This window comes from Corylus avellana, chromosome ca3 (genome assembly GCF_901000735.1).
Source record: "Corylus avellana chromosome ca3, CavTom2PMs-1.0".
Lineage (NCBI taxonomy): Eukaryota > Viridiplantae > Streptophyta > Magnoliopsida > Fagales > Betulaceae > Corylus > Corylus avellana.
The window spans coordinates 28,654,038-28,677,444 of NC_081543.1; the positions used below are offsets into that span (position 1 = coordinate 28,654,038).

The 23,407-nt window shown below is 35.5% G+C and overlaps 2 protein-coding genes across 2 annotated transcripts; both read left to right on the forward strand.

Annotated features, from left to right (window-relative positions):
• The first annotated feature begins 4,676 nt into the window (after window positions 1–4,676).
• On the forward strand, window positions 4,677–15,790 carry LOC132173920 (SPX domain-containing membrane protein At4g22990-like). Its single transcript, XM_059585601.1, has 12 exons — window positions 4,677–4,840; window positions 6,781–6,839; window positions 8,139–8,259; window positions 9,013–9,324; window positions 9,436–9,540; window positions 9,703–10,160; window positions 10,975–11,276; window positions 11,607–11,791; window positions 12,563–12,753; window positions 12,916–13,049; window positions 15,117–15,376; window positions 15,506–15,790. The coding sequence occupies exons 2-11, from the start codon at window positions 6,787–6,789 to the stop codon at window positions 15,353–15,355; spliced, it is 2,100 nt and encodes a 699-aa protein (XP_059441584.1). The 5' UTR covers window positions 4,677–4,840; window positions 6,781–6,786; the 3' UTR covers window positions 15,356–15,376; window positions 15,506–15,790.
• On the forward strand, window positions 15,501–22,383 carry LOC132173921 (uncharacterized). Its single transcript, XM_059585602.1, is given in 3 exon segments — window positions 15,501–15,551; window positions 19,281–21,059; window positions 21,062–22,383. Coding segments are annotated over 2 exon segments (1,965 nt in total). The 5' UTR covers window positions 15,501–15,551; window positions 19,281–20,353; the 3' UTR covers window positions 22,321–22,383.
• Window positions 22,384–23,407: the final 1,024 nt, after the last annotated feature.

A 23,407-nucleotide genomic window follows, 5' to 3' on the forward strand; every position in this document is an offset into this window, starting at 1 on the left:
GATTCATCTTACAATCTTCACCGTTTATTTAAAGCACAAAATAGATTAAATAAAGGGAAACAACCCAAAATTTCTCTTAATTTTGTTGCTTCCCTTTCCCCCTTTGTATTTCAATGCAATTGCTCAGAAAAAAAAAAAATAAAAAAATAAAAAAAAAATAGAGAGAGATGAGCTTCAATACTAGTTATAATTGTCATTTTTTTTTAATTAAAAATAAATAAATAAATAAGTAAAGGAGTTAGTGTCACCCCAAAAGGTCGATTGATCTCGTGCTTCACCTTTTTAGCTATCATTCTTAAGTACTTTCAACAAATTATTTGGCCGTAAAGGAATGCCAACTTTTATTTGTGTTGAATGTTGGGAGTTTTTGGACTTTTTTGCTGGATCCAACAAACATGGATTTTTTTTTTTATTATGTGGTAGCTAAGATTTTTGGCCTTCTTCAACTGCAACGCACGTGGCATTGCCCATGTGGCCAGCAAGTCTTGTCGCTTACAATAAGCCTTGTCGCTTTACAATGTTATGTGATGTCGTGAGTTTGGCTCATCATTTCCTTATCTTATTTGACTTGTCTAAAAAAAACAAAAAACACAAAAACAAAACATAAAAAAACTCTCAAGTTTTTTTAATTCTAAGTTTTAGTGAAGTGAAGTTACATTAAAGTGAAGTTACTCCAAATTTTTAATTAATTTACAGGTGTGTACGACATGGATTGAGATTCTTAAAAATTTTCTTAAATTTGAGATTTTCAAATTCATAAATTTCAGTCGTCCATCTCATTTAATCATCTAAAATAAGTCTTGTTTCATAATTTAACGCAAAAGTTACTAAGTGATAAAAATTTAATAAGAAACTTTCTTATTAAAGTCTGAATATAACTTATTTTAAACACGATGAATGACTGTAATTTATGAATGTGAGAATTTCAAATTTAAATATAAAAGGAATAATTGTCGCATTAAAGAGGAAAATAACAATAAATAAACAACCGTTAACGTTTCCTCGCGAAGGTCTCCTTTGAGCACAATGAATGCCACATTACTTGCTTTCCTTTTGTCTTCCACATACTTTGAATCTAGACTTTGCTCATACGATGGGATGCGGAGAGCTTATGAATGGGATGCGGACTCTTTATGAAGATTGGATTTCATTATACAATTAATTCCCTTAGCTATAGCCTATAGATACCATCTTTTCCTCTTTCTCATCACCAGTTACGGAAACCTTATGATGATGGTTCAAAATAAATATATATAAAAAAATAGAGATGTGCTACATATTTTATTTATTTATTTATTTTTTAAAAGTTAAATTTTCTTTTTAAAAGTTAGTTCTAAAATGATATGTCATTATCTCATAAGATTTATTAATTTGAAAAATGTGTTAAAATTTATTCATTAGTTGTCTTTAAAAGATAGTTCAATCAGTTGGACACTATTCGGAGGTCTCTAGTTTAAATTCTTCTCCCCCTTCTTGTGTAAACATGTCATATATATATATATATATATATATATATATTATTCATTAGTTTATGTAACGTGTGGAACTCTTTTATATATTATCAAATTGTATCGTTTATTAATTGTTTATATATACATCCGCTAGGCTTGTGAGAATCTTATGATAAAAACTTGACGGAATATATATAATTGTAACGTGTGGAACTCTCTCACTTTAAGAAAATATGATTGTACACGTGGACTGCCATACTTGAGATAATAGTCTTTTTACATATGCTAGGCTTGTGGGAATCTTATGGTAAACCTTCCTTATCAAATTCAATTTGACGGAATATATGTACAAAAAAAAAAAAAAAAAGGTTTTATAATCAGCTACTCATAACTTAAAGATATCATCATAATTTGAAAATATGATGGGGATTGGGGGAAATGATTGTACAAATGGACGTACTGTAAATTTCTTTGTTTTATGGAAGTGAAAGCAACTTGTCTTCAAATAGTCACATTTTTTCACAATAGTTTATCAAGTTAACCTAGAAATTAAGCAAATCAGGTGAGTTTGCACCATATAAAATAATGGTGATGTTGGGTAGGTTAGCAATTGTAATGATGTTGAAGTTGACAACAATGGTTAATAGGATATTATTCTGCTGTAACTTTCAACTAGTGGGCTTAATTTATATAGATCAAAAAATAATCATTTATCTAGAACAATAAATATAAAGTTCCACTTGTTTGCCATAATTTTGATAGCTCACGTGGTAACTCTTAGTCCAAGTGTTATATGGATTAACAAATTAATTTATAAGAAATTTATAATAATAGTTGTAGCATTAATTGATATATATATATATATATATATATATGGTTTATTAATTGTATTGGCTAACCAATTAGAGTTAAAGGAGTTCTCAATCGGTTGAGAATTATTCTTCATTATACCTCGTAAATAAATATTGAAGTCAAAGGAGTTGCCAAACGTAACATCACTTGCTAGGATATTTTATTCATATGCTACATAAATAATGCCAAGTGCCATCAAATCTCATTTATGGGCAAAAACAAGAGACAAAAACCAGACTCATGATCTTCTTCTTCTTATTTTTATTTATTTATTTTTAAAAATCAATATGATGTCATTCATAGAAAAGTCAAGAGCACAAAAGCTCTTATAATCAAGATCCAAGCCGAAGCTAAATGATTACACATCATAGAAGGCAATAACAAACAGATCTTTTATTGAAGTCCAAACTATGATGCCAAACATTTGTTAATCATGACTAATCTTCAGTTGTAACAACAGATCTGCTCTACGTAGATAATCCAATGTATAGGTAGCTCTTATTCCTCAACCCTGGGATTATAAAAAAAAACCCATGCCGACACTCATCCTCCTCGACCTGAAGGCCATAATACCGTTCACATCCACAACCCCAAAGGTCTGGACCAAATTATAAAGTGAGTAGATCAAGAGATGATAGAGCCTTATTACAAGCAACAAGAAATACAAGCAAAATAGACGAACATGGAACAAACAACAAGAAAGCAACAAGACAACAACACAATATAACCAAAATACAAGGAAAAGCAAAACAACTGGGAAAAAAAAAAAGAAAAAAAAAGGAGCACACTAAGCGGAAGTCGGCAGCCGGAAGAAAAGCCGATCGCGTAATTGCCGGACATCGAAGCAAAGGAGGCGTTGGAAGTTTGACGCAGTGGGGGATGCGTTAAAAGACCTTGCAAAGGATTGTGGACGGCAAAGCGGGGCGGAGGAAATCAATGATGCACTCAAAAAACTGGGGGGAAGTTTGAGTGAATCTCCCAAGAGTGTCACCCACAAAGTGTGTCAAAACAAACACCTAGCAAGAAAAAGGAAAAAAAACAAGCAGAAAGAAAAACAAACAAAAAAGAAAGACAGATCGAGGAAGAGAGGGGGGAAGGAATCGGGGAAGGGAGGATGGAAGGATTAGGGAAGAAAGGGGGGAACCAAACGGGGAGGAGGGGATCTCCCCCTCCCCTACTGTGCAGCGCCTCTTGTCATGATCCTTTTTCTAATTATTGAATAAGTCAACTCAATTAAAATTTAACCATAGCAAATTATTAGCAATTATGTAGGTGGGATAATGGTCGGTTGGTGTTCGAGTGTTAGGTTTTGGTTGTATCGATACATATGTATAAGATTATATAAGTTAATCATAATTTGATAATTTAATTAAACAGGTTAGACCAATCAACTATAATTTGTTAATTTTTTGTTGGGTTCGTATTGGTTTACAGGTCGTGTCAAAAAATGCCAACCCTTATGTCACATGTCGAATTCAAGTTGAATCAAGGCACTAACATAAGAATATAGAGGTCAACCATAATTTGATTCATTTAATTACATATGTAAATTTTCCAATTCTAATATACTAAATTTGAATTAAATTTATGTCATATTCAAATTGAAATTCTAATATAGTCAAATTCAAATTCAAATTTATGTCATTCCTATTCCAATAAAAGGAGAGAGAATCAGCAACTTCGCTCTCTTCGCTATGTGTCCGCTGCTTGCTGGTTGTTTTTTTTTTTTGAACAAGAGATTTCTTTTTTCTTGATCTGCCCTCATGAGCGAGGAGGAATAATTATGTGTGATGAGTTATTTCTTATGGCCTGGATAGTTCGGTGTGAGTGATTATCTCTCACGGGCAGTTTAAATAAATTTTGTTAGGAAATTTGGTTACTCATGTTTTAGATATAGTCTGCTTAGAGCATATATATTCTTTAACTGTATTTGTGGGTTAGCGGAAGATTGAAGCTATAGATAACACTTGATTGTAAGAATTTTTGTTTGAATCTATGACTTTCGAACCTCATAGCATGTGTCTATAATTTTGTAAAACTTTATGCTTTGTAATATAAGAGCTTTTTGCTCGGGTTCTTTAATCAATAATCAATGAAATCTTTAGATTTCCATTAAAAAAAAAAAAAAAAAAAAATTCCTAAGAAAACCTCTCACTCATAATTGCAACATAAAGATAAATGATTCCTAAATAGATTTGGACGGCTCACAATTCTCACGCAGTCCAACCAAAGCGTAGTACGTTATCAGGGCCACTGGGTCTTTTGCTCAAATTGCCACAATCATTCTCCAAAATTCCAATTCCGTCCCCGCAAGACTCGATCACTACAAATACGATCCGTTTTCTCTGTGAACCAAAGAGCCGATTCCCTCCCTCCCTCCCTCCCTCTGTCTCTCAAGTTTTTTCCTACAATCACTTTTCTCTGAATCCAGAGTCCCTTTTTCCGTAAAAACACTTTTGTTGTTCGTTGGTGGTCATCTAAAAACTCCCCTTTTCGTGGGCAGACTCGTAAAACCGCGGTTTCCCAAACTCACGTTGGTAATGCATTTTTTGTGTTCGTTTTTTGCTAATTCACGTCTGTTTGGCAGCTTAGAAAAGTTAACGAATTTCAAAACCTGAATTTTCTTTGTTTTTCGAAGCCTCGTGTTTGGCAATGAGATTTGAGAAGAGAAAGGAGAAAAGAAATTGATTGATATGATATAAAGTAGATTGAAGTTTTGAATTTTTTGTGTAGAGAAAAGTGGAGAAAGTTGTTTGTTAAATACGAAGGAAATGAGGTGGACTTTTTTTTTTTTTTTTTAAAGAAAAAAGTGAAGAAATGGTTACCAAGCAGGCCTTCAGTTCTGGTTGGAGCTAGTTTTCGGTTTTCTTTTCCAGAATTTTCTCGGAAACCAAACGGAGCATCATACGGAAGCTTCTAAAACTGTGTTGTCATGGCAGTTTGTTTGAAAAAATTATGAAATCTTCAATCTTTTGATTAATACTGATAGGCTTAATAGCTGTGCTGCTTGTGGTACTGGTGGTTGTATAAATCTTGAATAATCAAAGCAGTGAAGGTCTTGATTTTCTTGTTTTTTAAATGATTAATTTTTTTAATTTCTCTGTTTTAATATGATTGTAGTTTGTGAATATGTTTCGTGCGGACTTGGTCAAATTAGGCGTCTTATGAGATAATGCCATAATGGTGAACATGTTGATGATGTCAAACTAAGCGGACCGGTCAATGTGAATATTATTTGAAATTGCTGTTCTAATGATGGATGGTTTATTCTAAAGTATGTATTGGTGGCTTACACAAATCTTGTGAAACGCATAAGTTGACTGATAAGCGGACACGCACTTGAATAAGAACGGTTTTAAAAGATAAGTAGAATTATTCATGTGAAGAGAATGCTATCTTTTTCAGCTGGGTTTACTTTGACTCTTCGTCCTGATAGGTGTTGGGTATTCATATGATGCGGAAAAGTAATGGGTTTAGAGTGGGAGTCAGCATGTCAAGCATTGTGCATTTGTTTATGTGTAATTGAGCACGGCAGTAGTGCATATCTGGCTCTATGGGAAAGTGGAGTGGTAGTTGTTCAATCTTTCTGAAATGCTATGTTACATGATATTGAGGTACAGATGTCAGGGGTTTGGTGTATGTCTGGGTCTCCAATTTGTCTGATTTCCAATTATTAGGACATTGCGAGATTGTTTGTCTATAAAATCCACAAGTTTATTGTCTTCTGTTCCATGAGGTATCTAGATCATTCAGATTGAACAAGATGAATGGTTTTGTGCAATATGAATTATTTGTGTGATGTCAAAACAGTTTTAAGTTGGGGATTTTAGTAAACCAAGTAGGCATGCATATCTTTCTTTGTTAGGCATTCCTTTTAGGTACGTGCCTCAAAGTGTGGTAAGCATGCCACGCCCATGTCATGTTGTGTCTGGTAGATTCACTTCATTTTAAGGTCTCCATGTAAAATAGCATACATGTATGCATTAATTAATTTCACTTTTTTTTTTTTTTTTTTTTTTTTTTCAATATAAAAGATATTCTTTTATTGTTCCTAAAAAAAAAAAAACAGAATGTCTCCCTGTTTAACCTGTACAACAAGGAGACCACACTTTTCCCTACAGCACACTATGTTATTTAAATAAAGTCAGGTTTTGTGTATAACTGTCTCGCATTATATTTTATATGCTGTGACATGGTAAAAGGTCTAAATCAGCATTGAAGTTGGCATATATACTGATTACTGTTATTTCCTGTGGAGCTGGATTTAGGCTAGCAGAAACATGGTGGTTCTATGAGAAGCTTTGTGGAAAGATAATGCACAAAGTATAACTATTGTTGTTTTATTTTTCTCATTATCCTTTTATGCTGGAAAAGCTCCTGATGTCAAAGTTCACAGAGATGCAAATTTCTGCTGCATATGTTTCTGTGATCTTCTTGTTTTCTTTCTCACCTTAAGTTTTTGTAATTTTGCTTGTAGTGAAAGATGGTTGCCTTCGGGAAAAAGTTGAAGGAAAGACAAATCCAAGAATGGCTAGGGTATGTTTGACATATGGTTATACATTCTATTTTGCACTGCTAAGAATTTAATCATTTTGATTGCTTCCTGAAAGTCTACTTGGAATATATATATTTTTTTGATAAGTTACTTGGAAAATGAGAAAAGAGAAAGAGAAAAAGCTTAAATATTTGCTGATTATTGGTTGGCAACAAGTGGTCAAGTGTTGTGTGTTTGTATTGCCATGGTTTCTTAGAGAAGTTATGCAATGGTATCAAGTGAGTTTTGATACATCATTATGGTATCTAATTATGTTTAACTCGTGGTGGTAATGTAGAGATAGGCCATCTTGTCTAATGGAACTTGTTACTCAAAGATTTGAGTTGTTCCCAGTCTGCTGCTGGCATATTAAATCTCATATATTTTTGTGGTTGGCATATAAGCCTACTGATACTAAAAAGAGAAAAAGAGCACGAATAGAACCGTTTCAACCAAGATGCAAACCCAAGGTCACACATAATGCATGTCCACAGCATGCCCATGGCCCATCTCCACTGACTAATGCTTGACAATTACTTAAATACTTTTTCCAAGTGAGCGCATATGTCTTTACTCATCTCTAATCTTTCTAAAGTTGATATATACAGCTGCTGAAACAATGTCTTGATACATGCATTCCCTCTGAAAGTGGCTGGTGGCAGCAATCTATCCCTTAATATTTAACCAGCCCCTGATCTAAACCTGAAGAACACATCTTTGTCTAACCCCTATTGCCTTACTCTATTTGTAATTTAGTGCACAAAAGTGATATATTTAAATTTTAGTAGCTGTCTACAAACACACGACACCTGCTGAAATGATGCACTTCAAAAGTAAAAGCTTGTTGGATTCCCATCCCTCTCAAACTTCTTATAATATTTGAAAAATAAAGCTTGTTTTGTTAATTTTGGTAGCTTCTAACTTGACTTCTCTAAAGATTATTATTAAACCTTTTGTTTAAAGGCAAACCAAATCACAGACTTTGCAGTGACATGAGATTATGTTTTCCCCAACTTAACGTTGGCAGACATAGAAACACATGCTAATATAAATTTCAGAGTTTCAAAACTGTTACTGAATATTACATTGCACAACCTTGCGTTAAACCTTGTAAGCCTCTGTGGTGGCTTGGGTGGCACGTTACACCCATGCTAACCGCAAGGCCTTGGCATGAGGGAGGCATGCTCTGGGCCAAATAGTTTCTGCAAGTTGGTGCTCAAAGTGGGCAGCAAATGGTGCTTCTTGCCTTTTTGTTGTGATTAGGTTCCTGTCTTAGATGCTGATAATTTGATTTCTTGCAGATATTACATTAACTATAAACTAATGAAGAAAAAAGTAAGACAATATGCTCATCAAATTGAAGTAGGGACACAAGATCGCCGGCAAGTACTCAAGGATTTCTCCAGAATGTTGGATAATCAGGTCAGTTATTTGCATGTCTTTCTTTCGGAAATATGCAAGATCTAAACAAGAAATAATGTATGTGTGTATTTGTGCTTTGCTCACGCGTGTTAAATTTCTTTTGTAATTATGCTCCACCTTGTCATTATGCTTATTTAAAAAATCCATCAATATTTGTTATTGTCAGTTTTTCTAATGGAATTAACTTCTTAAGATGGAACCATGTTACCTTTTCTAAAGTGACCATGGAAGATCTGTCAAATCTCTAATATAAGTGAGAAAACATGTGATGTCCCATAAGAAGATATGTCCGCATAGAATCAAACTTTAGAAATATTTTTTTGATGGTTGGGGTTAACAATAGTCTCTGTTAAACTTCTGATCCCTCATACTTTACCAACCCCAACTGTACTACAGTACTTCACCAATCTATGCAAGTTGTAATTCAAGTAAATACAATTAACATGTAACCCTATTGGAAATTTCTTATGTGATTTAGGCCTGTATGGGTAAACCACCTCAAATTTTTGTATCTTCTGTCTCTTTTTTTCTATCGATATTCTTCTGCATATTTTATTTTAATGTATGTTTTATTAGTCTCAAGGGGTACATCCAAGACATATTCAACCTATGTCAGTGTCATGGCTACTGCAGTAGTGTATGAATATGTGGTATATGCTATTATAAATGCATGAATGTGTGTGTATGTCCTTAATTGAATTGCTTGCCTAATATATGAAATGTGTATTACTTACTTTCTTGTAATTATTTCAGATTGAGAAGATTGTCCTTTTTCTGTTGGAACAACAAGGGCTACTTGCTAGCAGGATAGCTAAGCTTGATGAACAGCATGATGCCCTTCAGCCACAGCCCAATATATCCCAAATATATGAATTACGAGAAGCTTATAGAGCAGTTGGACAAGATCTTTTAAAGCTTCTCTTTTTTGTTGAGATAAATGCTGTTGGTCTGCGTAAGATACTAAAGAAGTTTGATAAACGCCTTGGTTATAGATTCACTAATGATTATGTCAAAACACGCGCAAATCATCCTTACTCCCAACTGCAGCAAGTGTTCAAGCATGTGGTATTGTGTTGATGTTGGAGACTTTCTTTTCCTATTTAACCATTTGAAAACTTCTAAAAACTATTGTCCCTAGATTTTTGGAACTTTACTGACAGATAATGGAACCTGCAGGGCATAGGGGCTGTTGTGGGAGCCATATCACGCAATCTTCATGAACTTCAGGACCGTCAAGGAAGCTACTTATCAATATATGATCATCCTTCTCTTCCTCTTCAGGTTTCTGTTGCATATACTCAAAGCAACCTACTCAAATTTTCATGGGTTTTTTCTGTGTGTTTTCTCACTCCCTGTTGCAAACACACACACATGTATTTGGCTGGGAGGCAGTCATAAAGCTGGTGAGTTACTATGGTATTTACTAGATAATTTAATCTGCAGGATCCTGTCGTCGATTCAATAAAAGCAGCAGTGGACAGGTTAACCCACTCAACAAATTTCCTCAACTTTTTGGCGCAACATGCACTCATTATGCAAGACGAGCTACCTGCTCCTCCTATTGAGGAACGGGTTGATGATAAGAAATACCATTTTATGTCTCTTCTCTTGAACTTGGCGAACACATTTCTTTATATGGTCAATACATATATTGTTGTCCCTACAGCAGATGACTACTCCATGAGCCTTGGAGCTGCAGCAACAGTTTGTGGCATTGTGATTGGGGCAATGGCTGTTGCACAGGTTTTTTCATCAGTGTATTTTAGTGCGTGGTCAAATAAATCATACTTCAAACCTCTTGTATTTAGCAGTATAGTTCTTTTCTTGGGAAACATCATGTACGCATTGGCTTATGATCTCAATTCAATAGCAGTTCTCCTAATCGGTCGTCTTTTCTGTGGGTAAGTAGTCTTATTCTTCTTCTTGTGTCACTGCTTGATAGGAATAACTTCATGCATGTGCTTTTGTGCATTTTTTTGAGACTGATCTTTATACGCTAGCATGAGGCATGCAAACATGCTGATTAGGAAATCTAAGCTTTTAAATTTTTTTTGCAGCTATGCTTAATAAAAATGTCTTGAAGTTTGTGTTCTGTGTTAACTTATATATCATACACACACAACCACACACAAAGAGACATGCATATATTTCTATCAGTTATTTTCAAATCAGATTGGTCATATATGCAGACACACATACACAGAGAGATGTGCACGTGTTTTGAGGAGAATTTTAACTGGTGTTAGGACTTCGAGCCTGTACAGAGCTTGTGTACCCAAATTATCGGCTTTACAACATAAAGGGATTGATTATTAAAACAAAGCATGACAGGATAGCTTTTCTAAATTAAGGGTGCAACTTGACATTGGTCAGATAGCAAGTAGAAAAATTTTCATTTCACCAAACTGTTTTGCTATGGTTGTAGATTTATGTTGCTATGAAAATACATGCAACAAGATTTGTTTCTTCTCTGTTATTGAGGCACACCATATTGCTAATTGTCTGGTCACAAGAAAGTTGAAACCATTTAGTGGTTATAGAAAAGACTCGAAGTTCATTTTTGTCATACTGGAGTGCAGTACCAGATCTTAAATTATTATTAGAAGACTCAAATTTAATCTCAAGCTAGAAATAGTGTAAGGTGGTAAGATTTAGAGATTCTATTATTTATACTTCGTTATATGTACTAACAAAGTCACACTTTACAAATTGCAGACTGGGTTCTGCCCGAGCTGTTAACCGGAGGTATATTAGTGACTGCGTGCCACTGAAATACCGCATGCAAGCATCAGCGGGTTTTGTTAGTGCCAGCGCTCTCGGAATGGCTTGTGGTCCTGCTATAGGTGGTTTTCTTCAAACTAATTTCAGGATCTACAAGCTTACGTTCAATGAAGAGACTTTGCCTGGCTGGATTATGGGTGTTGCCTGGCTTGTATACTTAATTTGGTTGTGTATCTCATTTAAAGAACCTTCTCGTGAGATTGAGGAGAATAGTATACGACAGGAATCTAATGCTGGTATGTTCATTTATATGGTGCTACTTTTTGGTTGAGATCTTGCACATATCCAATTCTGTCAATGTTAGATCATTCTTAAGCTGAATGGAAGCATCAACACTTTAATGTGACCGTAGCTATTCAAATACTTTTCTTTTAGAAATTATTTTGACATTGTAGAAACTTTAAAAATTAGTTAAATTCCAAAAGACACAATCAATCTGTAAATCGCTTGTTGATTTACTTGTTGATCATTTTTTTGAAGTGTAACAAAAACTGTCACTTTTAATAATAATGTTCTCTTAGAAATGTTTAGAAACATTTATTCTGATGGTGGACATTGGATGACAGAAGCAGTAGAGAATGATTCAGTTGAGAGCGGACCTAAACAACCATTGCTTATTAGTTCAGAAGACAGGCAACAAGATGAAGATGGTGAGCAAGAATGTGATGAAAGTGAAGAAGCTCGTGAGGATTCTCACCGAGCAGCTACTTCAATTAGATCAGCATATAGACTACTTACACCCTCTGTAAAGGTATTTAAATGACTCTGAACTTTATATGACTTTCTGAAAAATTGATAAAATAAGGTATACCTTTGATATTTCCATTTAAATGAAAAATAACTTTATAGTTACCATACAGACATGGTTTTGTTGGCTTTAAAAAAAAAAGGATAAATATTGTTCTTTTATCTTTCCCCCTTTTTTCTTAAAAAAAAGAAGGTTGAAATACATTTTTACTAGATTGCCAAAAAATATTTATGTCTATGGATTTATAAACTTGTTAATCAGCTGAGTGTCAATATTGCAACTTCACTTATTCTTTAGAATGCAGCTAGAATTCCAGTTGCGCGTGAAATATAATTAGAAGTTGGATATGTACTTCTGCTTCTATATTAGAATTTGGTGTGCTAATATGCTTTACTCAAACGCATAGTTTAGATGAATTATGCGATCAGATTTCACATTGTGCATTAGGAACTTTTGTTTTTAATTCAGCTCGGTGAAGTGGAACAGCACCAATGAATTTGCTTCTTGCATTTGACTTATTCAAGATAATAGAGAATTACTATTGAGCTGCTGTTGATTAAACAACTAAGATCCTCCCAATTATCTTCTGGTCACTGTCATGTATTTTATTACTCCAAGGCAGTAGACTGAGTTAAAATCATTGAGAATTTTTTTTTTTTTTTTTCTCTCTAAATCTTCTTCTCAATTGTATATTTTCTGCCATTTATCTTTGGTTGGAACTGAAACTCTACAAACTTCTGCACAATGTATAATTGAATCTCTATGGTTCTTCAGGTTCAGTTATTGATATATTTCATGCTCAAATACGCAATAGAGATTTTACTTTCAGAATCTAGTGTCATTACCACATACTACTTTCAGTGGTCCACGAGAACAGTGGCGATTTTTCTTTTTTGCGTTGGCCTCACAGTTCTTCCAGTAAACATTGTTGTTGGAAACTACATTAGCAATATGTTTGAAGACAGGTAATTAGTAACGTGCTTTTGATCTCTAGTTTCTGTAATGCATTCAGTATCATTAATTTCCCCTGCCTCCACACACACACGCAAAAGAAGTATCGGATCTAAAGTTCTAGATATGTTTCCCATAAACTGCTGTTGCGATAATTCTCATTATTCTGATTGCAGGCAAATCTTAATGGCATCCGAAATTATGGTTTGTATAGGCGTACTCCTGAGCTTCCATATATTTAGTCCATACACTGTGCCACAGTATGTCTGTTCAGGACTCATAATGTTTGTTTCTGCCGAAGTACTTGAAGGTGAGATATTGTTAAGTTCAATTACTTTGTTATTGATGGTAAGTGTCAAAATTCAGATTTGCATGAAATGAGGAGGAAAAAAAAACTGTTTGCAAGAGAGAGAAGAGACGTGGAAAAACAAGAATGAATTTCATTAATTCTTAAGACCTTTCTGATACCATATGAAGATTAGGGTTTGCACAAAAAGAGGCTTCAAATTTGGCCAAATCAGCTTTGGTTCCGGTAGGCGATGTGGATAATGTGGGTGATTTGGCTGGTGTCTTGGGTTGTGGTACGACCTCTTTGCCTTTGAAATATCTAGGTCTCCCTTTGGAGGCTTGCTTTAAGGCCAAGTCTGTTTGGGATGACATTATGGAAAAGATTAATCGCAAGTTGGCAAGTTGGAAAAGGATGTATCTTTCTAAGGGGGGTAGGGTCACTCTTATTAAGAGTACTCTCTCTAATCTTCCTACTTATTTTTTGTTTCTCTTCCCTTTACCTGTTTCTGTGGCCAAAGCGTATAGAGAAGCTTCAATGTGATTTTTTATGGGGTGGATTAAGTGAAGAGTTTAAGTATCATCTGGTTAGTTGGGACAAGGTTTGTTCCCCTATCTCTGAGGGTGGGTTGGGGATCAAGAACCTGAGAGTGTTCAATCGAGCTCTGTTAGGGGAGTGACTGTGGCGTTATGCACATGAGAGAGAGACCTGGTGGAGAATTGTCGTGGACGCCAAGTTTGGTTTTGAGTGGGGTGGTTGGCACTCTATTGATACATCTAGGTCGCATAGGGTGGGGCTTATGAGGTATATCAGTAGGGGGTGGCGGTTGTTTTCTAGCCACACCAGATTTGATCTAGGTGATGGGTCCAAAATCAAATTCTGGGATGATGTGTGGTGTGGAGCCTCGACACTCAAGGAAGTTTTTCCAGGCCTGTACAACATAGCTAGTGTGAAGGATATGTCTATTGCTGCTAACATGGATTTTACGAGTGGGTCCCTTCAATGGAATGTTAGTTTCATTTGGTTGATTCACGATTGGGAACTGGAAGTGCTAGCTTCGTTCTATACTTTGTTGTATTCCCATAGAATGAGAAGGGAAGGGGAGGACACAATTTGGAGGGTTCTGTCTAGTAAGGGGAAATTCGATGTTAGATCATTCTATAATATTCTTGCAATCAAAGAGGCTAGTCCTTTTCCTTGGAAGAGTATTTGGAGTACAAAGGCCCTTCGAAAGTGGCTTTCTTCATTTGGACGGCGGTGTTAGGAAAGATTATTACCATTGACAATCTTAGAAAGAGAAATCTTATTGTGATCAATAGAAGTTGCTTGTGCAAATTGGATGGGGAGTCTATTGATCATCTTCTTCTTCACTATGAGATTGCCTGTTCTTTATGGCATGCTATTTTCAGTCGGTTTGGGTTGTCGTGGGTCATGCCTTGTAGTGTGGCAGGTTTGTTTGATTGTTGGTGGTTAGGAGGCCGTTCTCAGTGTGCTATTGTGTGTAAAATGGTTCCTCTCTGCCTTATGTGGTGCTTATGGTCAGAAAGGAATGCGAGATGCTTTGAGGACCTCTAAGAGACCCTTGGAGGAGCTCACGCGGCCCTCTTTTATACTCTTTTGACTTTGACAGCAACTTGGCTGGCCCCATTAGTTATTTTGATTTCCTTGTTCTTTTTTCTTTTTCTACTTAGGTGTTCCTCTTGTGTACTAGGGCTGCGCTCTTCTATGCTTTTTGATATATAATCATTACTTAGCAAACAAAAATATATATACACACACGAGGGAAAAATTACAAAAAAACAAAAAGTCAGAAACACTGTTTTCCCTTTCAATACAATAATACATTTCTAACGATGACATGTATGAGAAGAGGAAAACTGCACATGCTAAATCACCAAATTCCAATTAAAATTAAATATTTGAAATAAATCAATGCAGTTTAGTACAAGCAGAGGAAGTGATCTTCTGAAGATGTTTTGTTTTTTGTTGGGCTAGGAGTATAATTCCTCTCTGTGAATATTTGAATTTGCTCGTGAGTTCTTTGAGATCCTGACCATATTATATTATGACTTTCCTCTATCCTTGATGCAGGTGTTAACTTGGCACTCCTCTCTCGGGTCATGTCGTCCCGGCTTTCCCGTGGAACCTATAATGGTGGACTACTATCAACAGAAGCGGGGACAATTGCACGAGTGATCGCAGATGGCACGATAACCTTGGCCGGATACTTGGGGAATAGTCGACTCTTGAATGCCACCCTGCTTCCTTCGCTCCTCATTTGCATATCCTCCATTATTGCCACCTGCTACACCTACAACTCTCTCTATTGATTCGTAACTTCTATCAATCAGGTATATCCAGGCAGCGCATTCCCAGTCCCCATTAATATGCTCAATTTCTTCATTATTTTGTCTCTCATGTATCATTGCTGTATATTGTAAGAAAACAAGCTCATTGATTTTCTTTTAATAAATCATTAGTCCTCAGCTATGGAGGTACCTAAAGTTGCAAGTGCGTGGAAACAAGGTTTGAATTATGAACCTTTACTTTAATACCATGTTAAATCATCAGTTATCCTAAAAACTTAAGGTGGGAAATAGTTGATTTAATTATTTGGTAATTTTATCTAAAAGGAAACTAAGGTTCACATTTGTACCAATTGTTGCTTTGCCTACATGCTGTTACATCTTGTTTATTTGGGTTGAATGTTTGATTCATATTACTTAAAATAAAAGAAGGCCAGGTCTTAGCTAGAAAACAAAATCAAGAAAAAGAGAGAATGATGTTTTATTATATCTTTGGCTTGACAAGTCAGCCAATTGAAGTCTTTATGATATTATGATATTTTAATTTCTTAATTTTAAATATATTTAATTAACAAAAATAGAAAATGATGGATTTGAAATTTCTATCAGTTTAAATCCTACTAGTCTATTTTTTTTTTTTTCAAATTCTTCGTTCAAATACCACATGAAATAATTTTTACTAATTTAACATGAATGGTTATGTTCTCTGCCTTGTATTCATGCGGTAGACAAGAAAAAGTGTTTTCATTTGGAAACATTGATTTGGCATTTCAATGGATCTTGAATTGAGAATTGGAAAATCCAATGCCAATTTAGAAGTGGATAGACCGATGCCAAAATCCATTTTTTTGGATGCCTCGAGTAGATTTGGAATTGACATTGACTTGCAAGTTTAAATGGACCCAAAGCCATAAATTAAAGGGTTAAATACTTCGTACTCCCATAGGATTTCGTTGTTTTATTTTTTTTCTCCTAGGGTTTGATTTTTATCACAAGAGGTCTTTGTAGTTTTGATAATAGACCAAATTAGTCTTTTTGTCAGTTGACTTAACGTAAGTTCACGTGGACCAATCAAATGTTGACACGTGGCACCTACTTAATTTTTTTTTTTTTTAAAAAAATTTTACAAAAAAAAAAGAAAAAAAAATTGGGGGTGGCTTGGCCATTTGGGGGTGGCTCGGCCACCCGCTAGGCTCCATGGGGGTGGCTGAGCCACCCCCAGTACCCACTAGGGGTGGTTTCGGCCACCCCCATCCGGCCAGATGGGGGTGGCCATTTTTTTTTAAAAAAAAAACAAATTTTAAGTAGATGCCACGTGTCAACATTTGATTGGTCCACGTGGACTTTCGTTAAGTCAACTAACAGTTAACTAACAGAATGACTAATTTGGTCTATTATCAAAACTACAAGGACCTCCTGTGATAAAAATCAAACCCTAGGAGGGAAAAAATAAAGTTACGAAACCCAGAGGGGGTATTTAGTATTTAGCCTTAAATCAAATTTCAAATAAAATGTAAAAGTGTGCCCTCATAACTTCAACTATTATAAAATTTTAAAGAGCGTTGTTAGGAGTACTACAATTTTATTACAAGTCTCTTTCAAATCGATGATATTTGTTTTTTCAAGTATGATAAAAAACATTATATCTTAGTTGTATCTAATTTTTTTTATTTAATTTACGGTTCGGGGAGGCTTAGTATTAGGATTAAAGGTCTGGGCTTTGAGTTGGGATTAAGGAGTATGGTTATTCTTTTAAGATTTTTAGGGTTCAGAGCTTTTAAAGGTTTTTAGGGTTTAGTGTCCTTTCAGGTTTTAGGAAATTTTAATTATGTGATAACCATAAAGTTGGATCAAAGTCGCCCATTTAAACATATAAGATTTTTAATAAAAATTACATCCCAACGCCAAAGGTATAACAATAATTGTAATTTTTCAAAATGATTTAAGATTATTTAGAATTCTTAAAATTTTTCAGTCGTTAATGGTTCTGTCTTCATTAACCTTTTGAATTTTAATGGATGCCTTACTTAAAAACAAAAAATAAAAATAGAACAGAAAAGAAGGGATAAAAAAAAAAAAAAAAAGAAAAAAATCTGACAACATACTATTTTTTTATTTAATTTTTAATGTTAGTATAGTCACAATTTTATTATTATTATTATTTGGCCCATCAAAAGTTCATTGGGCATATGTGGGTTATAGTGCATTACTAAAGGTGTAAAGATATGCGCAACTTAATTCATTGGGACATCTCCCATCTTCCCCCACCTTCCACCACCTTCCACCCTCCGTCTACCACAATTAATTTGTTACTAATCATGCAAAATCATGGCAATGTGGTCCATAAAGTGGCATCCAAAAAGGAATCAATGGCTCAAGAGGAGAGAATATGATCCCGAGTTAATAGTAATTCAGGTCTTGCTCTTTAAAGTTGTTGCCATCTTTCGGCTTACATTGAAGTTGCCAGTCTAATATCCCTCAATTGTGTTAGATTTCAATTATATATAGCCAATCAATGGTTTGAATGATCACTTTAATTGAATGATCAAGGGTAGTGATTCAGTGGCTTCAAGGTAATTTTTATGTGGTTGGGTAAATACTATGACATGAGTTCGACTCTCGCAATGAAAATTCTCAATGTAGCGCTTGTGGTCCCACCATCCTACATTTTTTGCTTAAAAAAAAAAAGAAAAAACAAAAGGTAATGGTCTATGGAAACCAAAAATAGGAACATGTTTGATAAGTTTTTATTTACCTTGTATTTCTAGTTATATGGGTTATCAGGGTGGAATACACTTTTGACCCTGGCCACCCCCCCAACCCCTAAGGGGTGGGCGTAAGCTACCCTATGGATGGAAAGCGGGCCACCTCTCCACTCGAGGGGTGGTTGCGAGCCACCCCATTGGGGGTTTGGGGTGGCTCTTTCCACCCATGGGCCACCCCAAACCACCTGGGGGTGGCCGCAAGCCACCCCAGGGGTGGACAAACCACCCCTAGGGTGGCTTACGCCCACCCCTTAGAGGTTGGTGCCACCCCTGGCTACCCTCCAATTTTTTTTTTTTTTTTTTTAATTTAATTTTTTAAAATTAAATTAATAAAAAATTAATATTTTAATCAGATAAAATGAGGAGTTTTGAGTGGACTAACGGTAGTTAACAAAAATTGACGGTAAGGAGTTTCTAATAGTTTCGAGTTACCCAGAGATTAAATTTCTAAAAAAAAAGACCTAGGGAGTTTTTTAAAAAAACGAGTTGACTTAAGAAGTTTATATATATTTTCCCTAAATATATTTGGAAAAAGCTTCCGGATCTCTAGCATTTCTCTATAACTAATAGTATAAAAGAAGCCACGTTATTTAAATTATAGATTATCAATTTATCATGAGCCAACCAGAAGTTAAAATCTCAAGGAAACAGTTCACAAGCATTCTCAATCTTGAAAGATGTGTAATTCTAGATATGTAAGGTTATTAGCTCATAGATGAAAGAATTCAGTAAGAGATAAAGTTTTTTCTTTAAAAAATAAAATAAAATAAAATAGGTCAGAGAAAATTCTTTTAATTCAGTCTTTATCCTTAAAACACGTGATTATCACATGTATTTTCAAATATGTACGTGATAATTACATGCTCTATTTATCTTATTAAATATGCATGTAAAAATCACATGTTTTAAGAACAAATGTTAGAGTAATAGACTAGATTAAAAAAATTTCTCCATAACCAAATTTGAACGAAAACTTTGTTTTTCTATACCTATCTCAAGTTTTCTGTGAGAAAGATAGAGAAAGTGAAATTAAATTCAAACCGTTCAAAATTCTACAGCATATAATATATTTAATGACTTTTCAAATACACTCTAAATCCGATTTTATATTCTTTCTCCATATCATTCGAATATTCTTTCTTTTATTTCATTTTCAAACATATATTTTGTCTTTGATGAAACAGGGAATGAAAGAGACAGAGAAAGAGGGAAGAGAAATGAATAAAGAAAGAGAGAATCATAAAAATAATTATCCATTCATGTACATGTATAGTGCTTTCCTATGTTTAGATAATCATTACATAGAAACCCAAATTACATAAGCCATTAGGGATGCTTTGAGCCTAAGAGATTGAAAGAACAAACTGATATTTTCAGAAACTTCAAGGAGGGTTCTCATTTGCTGCTAACAAAAAGCTAAAATGCTTTCTAAAGGAAGACTCAGCAATGAGTCATGTTCCATCCATGATAAAGATTGACCTACTGGTGGGGGGCAAAGAGCATGTGGAGCTGAAAATGACTTGTCCCTGCAAAGTTTTTGAAAATATGGCCCCAATGAAGAGAGCATAGTGGTGAGAACAAGAAATTGTTCCAAGGAAGCTTCTGGCCAGATTCGATAGTGCTGGACACTACAAGAGAAGAGAGCCCCCTCTTTTGCCTTTTTCTGCTTGTTAATTTCCATTTTCACGTCTGCAGGATGATGTTACCAAAATAGCCTTTATCTCTTTGTGAAGCACCACAACCACTTCATTTCTCAAGTCAGATGTGGCCTTAATTATAACCTCATTATGAGGAAGAAAAAGAGCCCCATGACAAAGCATTGGTGGCTGAGGTCGCTTACTTTGGGTATCGGTAAACAACTTCTACCACAAATTTCTTACAAATTGACGTGATAGTACATGTAACACTTACCATGTCAACCAGTGAAATGCTGCGTCAGTCAACGGACAATGTAAGACATAAGACAGGAGCATTGAGAGTATCTACTCCTTTCACACAAGCCATAGGGTACAAGACAAAGGCGACCATTGTAATTCTTGGAAGCCAGGTTCAAACGAGTAGATGACTTGTCACGTTAAGCCCGATAAGACAACCTGTCTATATTCCACTATCAAGAAAACCATTTCTTTCCTCATTTCTGCAGCAACAAATTAACTCTCAGACAGAAAGAGCACATACGGGTAACCAATAAGAATTTAAAGGAGCCATCGTTGGAGCAAATAAAATAAGGGTGGAGAAGAAAAAGAGGGGAAAAAGAATGCACTCATCAAGCTTTCGAGAGGTCCGCTTTAATGGCTGCTGTCCAATTCCTATTCTTTCCCTTCTTGAGTCACAAAATCCCAGCATTCCCAGTTCTACTACCAACATCTCCGCAGCAAGGCACAACTTTGCAGTAGCCACAGCTTCTTCACTCAACCAAAACACCCGATTCACAAACCATGAGGCCCTCCCTTCTTTGGATGAATCATTTTATAACTTCACCAAAGCATACCCAAAATACCATCAGACTGATCAGGCTGATCGAATCCGAGCCCAAGAATATTCCCACATCACCCACAACAACCATGTCTGTCTCGATTACAATATTGGCCATGGTCTCTTCTCACATGCTCAGCATCAGCAGAAGAGTCACTCTCCAAAAGCTGTAGTTGCTTCTTCGTCATCGTCTCCTCCGTCGCTGCATTTCCCTGAGCCGACCTTCTTTGATATATCCTACAAGTCGGTGAACTTGGTATCCCAGATACAGTATGGTAACCAAGAATCGGAACTGGAGTCAAAGCTCCGAATAAGAATCATGGCCTTCATGAATATCTCTCCAGTTGATTACACCATGGTATTCACTGCTAATCAGTCATCTGCTTTGAAACTTCTGGCAGACTGTTATCCATTTCAGTCTAATCAAAATCTTCTTACGGTTTATGATTATGAGAGTGAAGCAGTGGAAATGATGACTCAAAGTTCCAAGAAAAAGGAGCACGAGTCATGTCAGCTGAGTTTTCATGGCCCAATCTGAGTCTCCAATCTGGAAAATTAAGAAAGATGATAGTGAGTAGAGGGAAGAAAACGAATAGGGGACTGTTCGTTTTTCCCCTTCAGTCAAGAGTGACTGGATCCTCCTATTCATATCAGTGGATGAGCATGGCACAGGGGAATGGATGGCATGTCTTGCTTGATGCATGTGCATTGGGGCCAAAGGATATGGACACCTTAGGCCTCTCTATTTTTAAGCCTGACTTCCTCACTTGCTCTTTTTACAAAGTTTTTGGGGAAAATCCATCTGGGTTTGGATGCTTGTTTGTCAAGAAATCCAGTGCTTCAATCTTAAAGGATTCAACCAATGCTACAAGCATAGGTATTGTGAGCCTGGTTCCATCATCAAGAACGTTTCAATTCCCTGAAGAGCAAGCAAATACTGATACGGAAATTGAACAAAAAGCAAAGTTCGAACTGTCGAAAGATGATTTAGATGTGCCTGTGCAGCACTCATTCTCCGGCCCATTATCTGTTGAGCAGAAAAGTGGTGAAACTTCTAAGTCACATGAAATTGAAGAAGTCCCTGTAATGCGAAAGGTACTATCATTCTCTGAAGTCATTGAACTAAAGACACCCTTTGAATCTGCTCGATCCAAATACTCAGAAGGCAGTGTAAATTGGAGCTCAGAGATTGAATGCAGAGGCTTGGATCATGCAGATTCATTGGGCCTGATACTAATTAGTAGCAGAGCTAGATACTTGATCAATTGGTTAGTAAATGCATTGTTGAGTCTCCAACATCCACATACAGAAAATGGGCAGCCTCTGCGTCTGGTAAGAATCTATGGACCAAAGATTAAGTTTAATCGAGGACCTGCCGTGGCATTCAATGTGTTTGACTGGAAAGGAGAAAAGATTGACCCCACCCTTGTACAGAAGCTCGCTGACCGGAAAAATATATCATTAAGCCATGGGTTTTTGCATCACATCTGGTTCTCAGACAAGTATGAAGAAGAGAGGGAGAAAATATTAGAGACAACAAGAACTGAAGTTGAAGGAATTGTCTTAGGCAAGAAGAGAGATAAACATCATTTTCAGATACCAGTGGTCACAGCAGCACTAGGGTTCTTGACAAACTTCGAAGACACATACAGGCTTTGGGCATTTGTTTCCCAGTTCTTGGATGCTGACTTTGTGGAAAAAGAGAGATGGAGATACACAGCTCTTAATCAAAAGACAGTTGAAGTATGAACTATAAACTTATTCTTTCATTCTTTCACATTGTGAAGATCAATTATTTATTGTGTATTGTCAGCATAAGGTCTCTTCGGTTTTGCAATTTTAGAACATAAATGAATTTTAAAAACGCAGTTAAGCATTTAGCCGTAAAATAATGATTTAGCTTTTAAAATCACAATTTAACTTTTAAAATTGTGCATTTTTAAAAACGCACCTCCTTGCTTGCAATTGAAAACGTAGATTTTTTTTACATTTTCAAACCGGCACTTTTTAAAAATGCATTCCCAAACAAATACTTTCCGTGATTTTATTTAAAAAACACATTTTTACCTATTAAATCACAGGCCAAACAAACTCATAGTGTGATGTCTACCTTAATTTAGTCACACACAAGAGAGGACAGTGGCACCACCATATCTTTGTTTTCAACTGAAATAATTTAGATATAACTACACACAAGACAGCACTCTTAAAAATTTCAATCCAGAAGCTCTTAATTACACACAAAATTTAGATATCTTTGCATGTCTAGTTCTTAATTACAGTCAACCACTTACACTGCTAGTCCAGAAGCAGAGAACTTAATGCATGAAGCATTGATGAGGTTCAATTCGTTAAATCATCACGTGATAGGAAATAGTAAATTTAATTATTTAATTAATACTTTAGTACTCCACCTCAAATTGAGTGAGTTCAAACTCCTCAACAAATGAGACTCAACATATATAATGAAACTCAAGGGTCCTCATTGATGAGAAAGTCATTATTGCACTTCTCAATGAGGAAACTTATTCTACTGAGGATGAATCTAACCATTCAAAACCTACCGATTTCCTCACAAATTGGGATTTTCAGTGAAATCCGGACAGCCTAAGAGGGAAAAGTTGCAGAGTCCACCTGATATGGGCATCTATCCCAAACATAAGGCATGGCTATCCTTATTCCCCTATAACTCTCTCACAAAAACTTCCCTTTCCTGATTATCTTCACAATTTAACTAAATTCCTTATGCAACATCGACAGAAACAAGCTTGTTAGAATATATGAAAAATATATTATATTTTCCATATATTCCATAATTATGCTGATATTTAAATAT

Coding starts and splice junctions, on each gene's coding strand:
- LOC132173920 (XM_059585601.1), top strand. CDS start 6,787: ATGGTTGCCTTCGGGAAAAAGTTGAAGGAAAGACAAATCCAAGAATGG. Junction 6,840..8,138: donor CAAATCCAAGAATGGCTAGG/GTATGTTTGACA, acceptor GATTTCTTGCAG/ATATTACATTAACTATAAAC. Junction 9,541..9,702: donor ATCCTTCTCTTCCTCTTCAG/GTTTCTGTTGCA, acceptor TTTAATCTGCAG/GATCCTGTCGTCGATTCAAT.